This window comes from Monoraphidium neglectum (genome assembly GCF_000611645.1).
Source record: "Monoraphidium neglectum strain SAG 48.87 unplaced genomic scaffold scaffold02053, whole genome shotgun sequence".
In the NCBI taxonomy this organism is placed as follows: Eukaryota; Viridiplantae; Chlorophyta; class Chlorophyceae; order Sphaeropleales; family Selenastraceae; genus Monoraphidium; species Monoraphidium neglectum.
Window position 1 is genome coordinate 1 of NW_014011575.1, and position 9890 is coordinate 9890.

Below are 9890 nucleotides of genomic sequence, written 5' to 3' on the forward strand. Positions count from 1 at the left end.
GGGGGGGGGGGGGGGGCTGCCAGTGGCGGAAACGATGAAGCCTAGGTCAAGGGTGCACGCCCACTGCCGCGGGCAGCGCAAACCTGGAACCCACAAGCCGCCCCTGCTGCTCATCCCCGCCCCTCCCTTGGGACCCCTTCCCCTCCCCCCCTTGCGCAGTTACCGTCATTACAGCAAAAAGCAGTAGCAGGCGCGACATCAGGAAATTGCTCTAGAAGGTGAATGCGTTCATCTTGCCAGGCGAGGCGCCATTTCATGCTTTTTTTTGGCGCACAGGGCCCGCCCAGGGCCTGCATGCGCGCGCCGCATGCGTGTGCGAGGTCTGCTGTGGACCCAAACTGGCTCATGGCGATGTACACTGCTGGCCGTTCCAGAGGGTCCAAATGCACCTTGGGGCTGCTGCCCTCTCGCTCTTCGTGATACTAGACTTCCGCCGCCTGGTGCGGGCGCATGCTCGCTGTCAATCAGCTTCGCCGCTCGCCCGTGCGGGCTGCACCCCGTGTCTGTACTAATGGCTGTCACTGGGGCCGTTATGTGCCCTGCAGCCAACAGCATGCACGTGTATGTATTTCAGGTGTTCGTACGTGTGATTTGCAGTTGCCATCCAAACACAACAGAATGTAACCACCAAACAGCATGGGGTGATAATAACGCAACACCTCTCAAACACACAGCACCTGCAAAAGCAGTCGCTGCGCGTGTGCGCACGCGCGCGACCCGGCTACAGCCCGCCACTGGCCCCCAGCGCGCCGCCGCCTGGCCCTGCCCTCGCCCTGCGCTCCGCGCGCGCCAGCAGTTCCTCGGTGATCGCCTCCTCGTGATCCCCCCCGATCCCGCAGCGCCGCACGTCGAGCGCCACCAGCGCCGCGCTCTCCCGCACCGCCGCGGCCAGCGGCGCGCCCGCCGCCGCGCCGAGCGCGTTGCCCGACGCGTCCACCTGCGACAGCGTCCGGCTGCACCGCAGCGCGGCGGCGAGCGCCGCGCCGGCCGCGGGGCCCGCGCCGTTCGCGGCCAGCCCCAGCCGCTCCAGCGGCGCGCAGCCGCCGCCGCCGCCGCTGCTGCTGCCGCTGCGCAGCGCGTCTAGCAGCGCCTTGCATCCGTCGTCCCCCAGCCGGTTCAGCCGCAGGTCGAGGCTCACCAGCCCCCTGCTGGCCCGAAGGGCGCGCCCCAGGGCCCGCCCTGACTCAGAGAGCAGCTGGTTGTCCGACATGTCGAGGACGGCCAGGGGGCAGGACGCGTCGAGCACGCGCGCGAGCGCGCGGGCGCCGCGGTCGGCGATCTGCGGTCGAAGCGGCACCAACAGTGGCGTAGGCGAGGGGCAGAAAATCAAGGATCACATTGCATGTGCTCGGCACAGGTGAATTTAAGCAGACCCAGGCTTCGCATGTGGAGTAGAGTGCACTGCCTCCACCTGCTGGCATTCAGGAAACACCCATCACTCCGCAATAAAGGACGCGTCAGTGGCACAGCTGCAGCAGCAGGCCTCGCCGGCCGCCCGCGCGCCTTGTTGTGGCTGAGGTCGAGGTGCACTACGCTGATGTTGTTGGCCAGCCCGCTGGCCAGCATGAGCGTCTTGTCGTCGTCGAGCGAGTTGTTTGACCTGCGCGCACGCGAACGGGGCAAACTAGCTGTGCAGTCAACGCGCGCCCGTGCGGTCAACACGGGGGACAGGCGGGGCCGGGTCACGTTTGGGGGCTGACAGAGAATCCATTCCGCTGGGGCGCGGAGCCTTGGTGTTGGTTGTGCATCCAGCAGTTCGCGTGATAGTCATCACGCAGCTGCCTGCCCGGCCCCCCAGCCAGTCTGCTTGCGGGCTGGCCCGCAGCGGCAGCACTCACAGGTCCAGGTGCACCAGCGCCTCTGTCTGCGCCAGCGCGCGCGCCAGGCAGCGGCAGTCGCCCAGCTGCATGCCAAAAAGGGACCGGTCGTAGTCCAGGCCCACCCCTTTCGACCCGTACGCCAGGCACAGCGATGCTGGGGCGCTGCATTTGGAAACAGCATGTTGCGGAGAGTTAAGGGCACGCGCTGGACGTGAGAACGAAGCTGTGCGGCACGCGGCGTGGCAGCCACAGCACCGATGAAAACGCAGCAATGCGGCTGCACTCCTGGGTGCTGCAGTTGGTCGCCCGCTTTTCCTGCAGGCAGCGCACGACGCGTTCAGGTTTGGACCCCTCTGCATACGATGGATTCCTACTGCTGAAGCAAGCGCCTGCTCTCACTTGACCATGGCGTCAAAGAAGACCTGCGGGTCCAACCGCGACGGCAGCTGCCGCACGCGGATGTTGCGTGCAAAGCGGCGCGAGTACGTCATCAGCCGCCGCAGCGCCAGCAGGTCGCCAGTCCCCTGGTCAAACCTGGTCAACGCACGGAACGGGCGCGGCGCCAGCGTTGGCGTGGGCCGAGCGACGCAGCATATGGCGCAGCAAGGCGCCAGCACCGGTGCCCCGAATGAAGCCTCTCGCGCAAGGCCTGGCAGCGGCAACACTGCTGTTGGTGCAAGGGTCACCAGACACCCCACTCACTGCTCCAGCGCCTCCTGCAGGTTTCGCTCGAAGTAAAGCTGCTTCCATGAGCGCCCGTGCACGGCCGTGTCGCAGTTGCGCCACCGCGCAGTCGCGCGCCGCTGCCAGTAATCCTCATCAGCAATCAGCTGCAGGGAAGCGTTTGTGCTTCTGATCAAATCAGTTTCTGAGCTGAACGCACATGCCACATTGCCTTACAGGCACCAAAAGGCGCACAGCAGCAGGGCAGATAAGCGGCGGGCCCGTAGGCACGCAGCCAACGGCCCTGAGCGCATCCATCTGCAATGCCGTCCGTGCGCACCGTCCCGACCAGCTCCAGTGGTAGATCAAGGGCCAGACCATCCACAACCCGCTTGCATGACGCATCAGGGAGCTTTCCAAAGGTTGGGCTGTGCTCGAAGTTGCTGCTGACGGCGCGGATGCATAGGTCCTGCGGCGCGCAGAAGCAGCAGCGGCGGCGGCGCAGCAACGGCAGTCGTGAAATGCCCGGTTGGAGCGGCAAACGTTCATACAAACGTCGTGGTGTTATGTCAAGCTTTTGCTCATGTACTTTCGCCCGCGATCACCTTCAACGCCTGCACAATCAGCGGCCCGGTCGCCATTTTGGCTTCGCCGACCGCGTCTTTTGGCAATATATATGCTCGTGTGATACATTTTAATTCGTCAACCACTAAAAGTGCTCGTCTGTATACACTGTGCCTACTTGCTTCATGTGACTCACTATTTGACCACAAGTTTGACCAAGGGTCCAGGAGGGTTGGCCCAGGCGTTCCTGCATGTAATGGACAATAATCAGGACAATTGCATATGTTGTACACACAGACTGCACCAGTGCTCCCATGGCAGCGAGTGCGCCTGCACGCCTGCCCAACACGGACTCACTTGTGTTCGTTTCGTGGGCCATCCAAACCAGTGGGGCAAGGCAAGCCCACAGGGTACGTGGATAATGAAAGGCATCGCATGCAGTGTTCCTTGTCTGAATCCACTTCACCCACTCCCTGCCATGCGCGATCTTCTTGCAAGGTGTATCCAGGGGAAAGCAGTTGGTTGCGCTTTCGCAGGGTGTGCCCGAGGGCGCTGCACGTGATGCGGTTGACGGCATATACTGGACTTTCCCGGTATGGGCTCGCTGTGCAGGTGGAGGCTGTTCCCAGTTAGCAGTTGGTGCCAAGGCGGCAGCAGCAGCTGCTGCGCTGAGCGGCGCCCTTGCAGTGCCACGCAGCGCTCTGGTGCATTTCGTACAATAATCGTCCCACGTTCATCTATTCCCGTGCTTTACATCTCATCACAAAGGCACACGTCGTGTTGTGGGGCCTTGCAAGGAGCCCCTGCGCCCCACAGCACCCAGAGAGGGCCTCGACAACCCACGAGTATGACGTCCATAGAGAACCCCCGGGTCTGGTTTGATATAGAGATAGGGGGCGAGCCCGCGGGCCGCGTGGTGATGGAACTCCGCGCAGACGTGGCCCCGCGCACTGTGGAAAACTTCAGAGCCCTCTGCACTGGCGAGAGAGGCGTTGGTAGTTCGGGAAAGCGCCTCCACTTCAAGGGGTCCAGCTTTCACCGGATCATCCCAGGCTTCATGTGCCAGGGCGGCGACTTCACGCGCGGGAACGGCACAGGAGGGGAGTCTATCTACGGGGAGGTGCGTACCAAGGCAGCGGCGCAGGCAGAGGTGTTCCGAGAGGCGGTCGCCCCCGCGCCGCTGTGCGCGTGCTGCATTGCTGGCTTGTGTGCGTGCCAGGCACGTGCGGCACGCAGCACTCAACACAGCACATACAACGCTGCTCGGCGCCCCTCGACCCCCGCAGACGTTTGCGGATGAGAACTTTGTGCTGCGGCACGACGCGGCGGGCGTGCTGTCAATGGCAAACGCCGGCCCCAACACCAACGGCTCCCAATTTTTCCTGTGCCTGGCGCCCTGCGCATGGCTGGACGGCAAGCACGGTGCGCGCCACATCCCCACACCATTTTGTTGCCGGGCTGCCGCACCTGCCCGCCTAAGACCCCGAGCCGGTGTGGGGCGGGGGCGTTGCGACGGGGGACGCCTGCGCGGTTGCAGCGGCACGACTGGGTGCACGGCGCGGCTGCGTGGGTAACCACGAACTCCTCCCGCCTGTCGCACGTTCCCCGCAGTCGTCTTTGGGCGCGTGGTGGAGGGCATGTCCATCGCCAAGCGCATGGAGGGCTTTGGAGCGAAGAGCGGCCGCGTCAGCCGCCCCTGCGTGATCGCGGACTGCGGGCAGGTGCGCGCGCCCCCGCCCGGCGCGGCCACGGGCAGGGCGCAGTAGGTGACACGCCCGCCCGCTGGACACGGCCTGCATCCCTCTCTCTTGTCGCAGTCAGCCGGGCCCGGCGGCTGGGCCAGGCCAGGGGTCGCGTTCAAACGCGTGATCCAACACAACTGCCCGTCCCCTGTGCTCCGTTCCCTCACCCACTGCCAGGCGTACCTCTCATCTGCCCCCTTCTTTGCTCCGTGCCACCCTCTCCCCCCAGCTCCCTGGCCGCCTGGAGACCCTGTCAAAACTCAAACAGGAGAAGGAGGAGCTTGCGAAGTTGAAGGAGGACCCAACGGCGGTCAACCCGGACGACGAGGCCCTGAAGCGCCTGCAGCAGATAAAGCAGCGCCAGCAGGCGCGGCCCGCGGCGGCCGCCGCCGCGGCGGCGGCGGACGAGGAGGACGGCGAGCGGGGCGGCAGGGAGCAGCAGCAACAGCGGCAGGCCAAGCGGCCGCGGGAGGGCGGGGAGGGCGGGGACGCGGCGGAGGACGGCGCAGGCGGGGAGGAGGGCGGTGACGCCGAGGAGGACGGGGCGGGCGGCGCGGAGGCGGCGGCGGGCGGCGACCCGTTTGCGGGGCTCTCTGCGCGGCAGCGGAAGCTAATGGAGCTGAGGCAGAAGCTGCAGCAGTGCCGGAAGGCGAACGAGCATGCGGTCATCGCGGAGCGCAAGCGCATGCAGGTTGGCGGGGGCTGCGCTTTGCAGACCTCGAGGTTGCACTGCGGGAGAGAGCGGGTCTATTGTGGCTGCAGCTCAGCTCCCTTGTGGGTTTCGCAGCAGCCGCCTCGCAGCCGCTCGTGCACGCCTGTCCTGTCACGGCCTCCCGGTCGCTGACGCAGCGCACGCGCACCTGCCGCGTCGCGTCTTCTGGGCAGCGTGCCAAGGGCAACGACGGGGAGGAGGCGGACGACTCCTCCGCGGGGGCCAAGCGCAAGTGGTACGAGGAGCAGCAGAAGAAGAAGGTGCGGCGGCGGGCGCACAGGGCAAGGCTTGCCCTGGTGGTGCTGGGTCCTTGGCTGTGGGCGACTTGCAAGTTTGCGTCCACGGCTCCAGCCGGCCGCATGGGGCGGCCCTCATTGACACGCCCGCGTTGTGTTTGCGAGCGCAGCCCCGCAGCGGTGGGGCGCTCGTCACGCTCGTCCGTGCCGAGCCTTGCCCGCCTCGCCGCGGCATATCACACCACCACTCCTGCCTGCACACCCGCAGGCCGAGGAGCTGCAGCGGCTGGGGCTGGACCCCTCAAGAGCATACATGCTGGAGAGCGCTGAGGTGGCGGAAGCCAAGCACAAGAAGTCGGTGCGTAGTTGGCGCCGCGCCAGCCTGCCCCTGCCCGCTCCCCTGCCGCTCCCAGCTCCCCTGCGGGATGTAGCCCCCAGCCGGCCTGCTGCTCACAGATCATGCCGCTTTTTCCAGCGTCGGCCCCAGACCGTATCTCTGGCGATCATACGCCTCTGTCTGTGCAACTTCGATTCGCCACGACAGGAGAAGAAGGAGACGCCGTTTGGTTGGGACTCCTTCAACGCCAAGGCGCTGTACAACGCATACTCCAAGCGGGCCGACAAGATACCGGTGCGCGCCTCAGCGCGTCATCACTGCGTTTGTCACCGCTGATCTCCCTTGCGCCGTCCCTTTGAGCTTGACCGCCGCTGCCGCCTGCACACTGGACAGTGTGGGAGCACGGTGGCCGCCACACCCGCGTATTGTAGTACGTCAAGACATGCAGTTCTGCACGTCACTATCACCCCATATCACCCCCTCATTCCAGCAATGTGACCAACCCCCCTTGGCTTGTCCTGTACCGCCGGCACGTACCGCCGCCACAGGTCGACCCAGAGGCGTACCGCAGGGCCAAGGAGGAGAAGCCAGAGGTGGCGGGGGAGGCCGACCCACTGCTGTACGGCAAGGCGCCAGACGTGAGGCCCAGCATGCTGCGGAGGGGCTGCCTGATGACGCCGCGCAGCTCACTGCGCGGCGGCCCCGCCAGACCGCGCCTTTCTTGTTCTCACCAGCTGGCGCCCCTCTGCCTGGTAACATTTCCGCTGTGCAAGCATCCCGGCAATTCAACATCGGCGTGTTGGCTTGTGTAAGCCATTCAGCATGCACGTGCAGAGTACCCCGCCGCCCCGACCCGTGTGAGATGCTCGCACCGCCTGCTCGCCTTCCAGGTCGGCGAGGAGGGCGTGGAGCGCATGGTCTCGGAGCTCAACCAGCAGGCGGCCAAGCGGCAGGAGTACAGCCGCCGCCGCGCGGCGCGCGCGGACGCGGACGTGGACTTCATCAACGAGCGCAACGCCCACTTCAACAAGAAGATCGAGGTGGGCCGGGCTGATGGATCATGGAGCTCAGGCAGCCTGCTGGGGGCAGTGTCGCTGTGGGACGGGGCCTCTTGAATCACTGCAGCCTGCCCTCAACGGGGTCGGGGGCTGGGGGGGAGGGTTTGAAGCAGCGCTGTCCCTCCCGCGAACGTTGGCGGGGTGCCCGCCGCCCTCGCGCCGCCACACAGCCCCCTCGCAGCACCCCATCTTCCCCTCCCATCCTCAGCCCCAGCTGGATCCCCTCACACCCGCGCCCTTACTCTTACGCGACCGCTGCGGTCGGAATCACAACTCAACGCAGAGGGCGTTTGGCAACTACTCAAAGGACATCAAGGCGTCCCTCGAGCGCGGCACGGCGCTGTAGCGCCGCGCGCCGGGAGGCGCCGCCCCGCGCCGCCGCCGCAGAGGCGGGCCGGCCGCGGCGCCGCCGCCGACGGGCGCGACACGCAGGTGGGTGCTGCGCGTGGCGCGGCTGCGCTTGGGGGTGGGTGGAGGGGCAGATGATGAGCCTGACGAGGGGTCGAAAGGGTGCGTTCGCCATTGGCCGAGCCCCGCAGCCGCGAGCTTACCGGCGCGGGGTGGTATGACCGGAGAGAAAAGGTGTCTCGCGCGCAAGCGCTTCCGGCGCGCTCTTTGCGAAAGGGGCGTGATGGCGGAGAGGGAAGCAAGGCAACGATTGCTCGCGCCTTCAAACGGGGTCGGCGCTGCGGGAGCCCGTCGCGCGCCGCCCAGAAAGGGGCGCTACATACGAGCATGGCTGCACACCAAGACGCATGCATGCACGGTGTGTACAGGGTTTTGATGCTCATTGGTGAGTTCCCCTACGCTGACGCGCAGGCCCCTCCCTCCAACCTCGCTGCCGTGCCCCTGCTGCCGCGCCCGCTGGGCCTTTCGCAGGTGCTGCGTCGTCATGGACTTGGTCGCTACTGTACAGGCCAGCATTTGTACTTATCTGCATGTTTCGTGTTGCTTCCATGGCAGCTTGCCTTTGTAAATGTGCTGTTCTATATTGCAATGTGTGGGGTGGTGTACCGACACAGACCCAGCATCTAGCAAAGAACAAGCGGCGCAGCGGTTTCTCAATACCGTACTCACTGACCGGCACTGCGGCACCATCACTCTCGTCCAAGTTGAAGCCTTACGCATGCCATAGTCAATATGCTAATAAGACGTTCCCAGTACCTGGTATCAATGACGTTCGCAAGCCAAAGCTGTGACGCTCAAGCGCCATTCCCGCTTTGCGCGATCTGAGCGTACCACCCTTCAAAGACAAAGGCCATGCCATCAAGGAAAATTACAGCTTGCTAAAGGAGCTGAGTTCAGGATGAGCAGCGATCTGGTGATCGATCTGGCCAATTGCTTGCACCCATATGATGCAATGCAACCTGTTCAACGATGTAGATTCATGCATAAATTTTCTGTCCGGCGGCGTTTGCACTCAGCTATGAGGCCGTCCAATCCGAATGCGCCTGGCACTCCGCCCGTGCACGGTGCCGCAGGTTGTCCACCCCGAGGAGGTGGCGCTGATGTGCCTCTCGGCGGCGCTGGTCATGCCACCAGGCGCGGATGCGGGCTGGGCGGTCGGCTTCGACAGCCAAATGGCGCAGGCGGAGCTGGCTGACTTCCTGCTCGACCGCCTCTTGGTAGGCGCTCATCAACGCAGGCATAGCCGGCGATGGAGGCGGGGGCCCACCTCCTCCCAGCTGCTGTTTGGTATGGGCGGCATGCTCGTTTCTATGTGTATATACAAGGTCAATGCTGCAGCTGCCGCAGCTGCTGCCGGCGGGCGTGTGTGGCGACTGCTCCGGGCAGCCTCCTGCCCTTGCCTGAGTGCCACCCGCGTCATCAAACCCACAGGACGACGAGTCGCCCACCTACCTGCCCTTGGGTGATCTGGTGGTCAGGCTCGTATGCGATCTGGGAAAGGCGGGTTCGGTGCTGGCGCTGTCGATGCTCACCACCATGGGGGTGAGCTGCCGCGCCCCTTGCTGGCTCGCTTTGACCGGTCAAAGCGGCGGTGGGCGACGCAGGCGCTTCGCGAGTGTCCCTGCCGTGCAGGGTCCTGGTGCTTCCACAGGCGCTGCCCATGCAGCCCCAATTTGAAACCAGAGCAACAGCGCAAGGCAGATGTTGCTGCTGTTGTTGCGATATAATAAAAACAAGCCACCCCTTGTCGCCCTGCAGACGGTCATGGTGCCTGATGACATCAGCGGCATCTTCGAGAGCTTCGCGTGAGCCTTCATTGGGGCGCCAGTCAGCGGGCCCCAGCACAGACAATCTGCACCGACCAGCAGCGTCATCCCAGTTTGTTTGCTAGGCCTCATTTGTGTAGGCGGAACTGTCGGATTCAGGGGTGACCTTCAGGGGCGATGGGCGTGTTGGAGGCAGAGCCGCCCACCCAGACCTTCCCGCCGGTCCCCCTTCCTGCACGCATTTGCTGTCGGCAGGTCTCTGCTGGTTTCGTGCGGCACGGCCCCCGTGGATGCGTCGATACAGTGCATCGGTGCGGCCCGCGCCGAGCCGCCGCCGGGGTTGGGCAGGCGGGGGCCCAGGGACCCGCTGTTTGTTGGAGCTCGTTGGTACGCAACAGGCGCGGCCGTCCCTACATCACCCTGACAACGGGTGACGCCGGCCCTCTGCCCTCCTCTGCCGTCGTTGCATGCAGCCACAATCCGGGCCTGTGAAAGCACCAGACCCTTGTTTGTGTGTGAACACTCAACTCGACACCCATCCTCCATCCCCGCCCCTCTCGTGTCCGCGTACACCCCCCCCCCCC

General features: G+C 65.1%; 3 protein-coding genes across 3 annotated transcripts; 2 read left to right on the forward strand and 1 right to left on the reverse strand.

Moving 5' to 3' along the window:
* Positions 1–721: 721 nt before the first annotated feature.
* Positions 722–3124, reverse strand: MNEG_9756 (T-complex-associated testis; the record flags this gene model as incomplete). The annotated part of the gene is made up of 7 exons (XM_014041769.1): positions 722–1279; positions 1468–1600; positions 1839–1982; positions 2220–2354; positions 2523–2650; positions 2824–2952; positions 3089–3124. 7 exons carry the CDS (start codon positions 3122–3124, stop codon positions 722–724), a joined length of 1263 nt encoding a protein of 420 aa, XP_013897223.1.
* A 980-nt stretch (positions 3125–4104) lies between these two features.
* On the forward strand, positions 4105–7478 carry MNEG_9757 (pre-mRNA-splicing factor SYF2; the record flags this gene model as incomplete). Its single annotated transcript, XM_014041770.1, has 10 exons — positions 4105–4167; positions 4334–4469; positions 4659–4768; positions 5019–5480; positions 5639–5761; positions 6006–6095; positions 6282–6368; positions 6623–6712; positions 6965–7114; positions 7416–7478. 10 exons carry the CDS (start codon positions 4105–4107, stop codon positions 7476–7478), a joined length of 1374 nt encoding a protein of 457 aa, XP_013897224.1.
* A 1099-nt stretch (positions 7479–8577) lies between these two features.
* On the forward strand, positions 8578–9349 carry MNEG_9758 (hypothetical protein; the record flags this gene model as incomplete). Its single annotated transcript, XM_014041771.1, has 3 exons — positions 8578–8757; positions 8972–9082; positions 9299–9349. The coding sequence occupies 3 exons, from the start codon at positions 8578–8580 to the stop codon at positions 9347–9349; spliced, it is 342 nt and encodes a 113-aa protein (XP_013897225.1).
* Between the last annotated feature and the right edge of the window lie 541 nt (positions 9350–9890).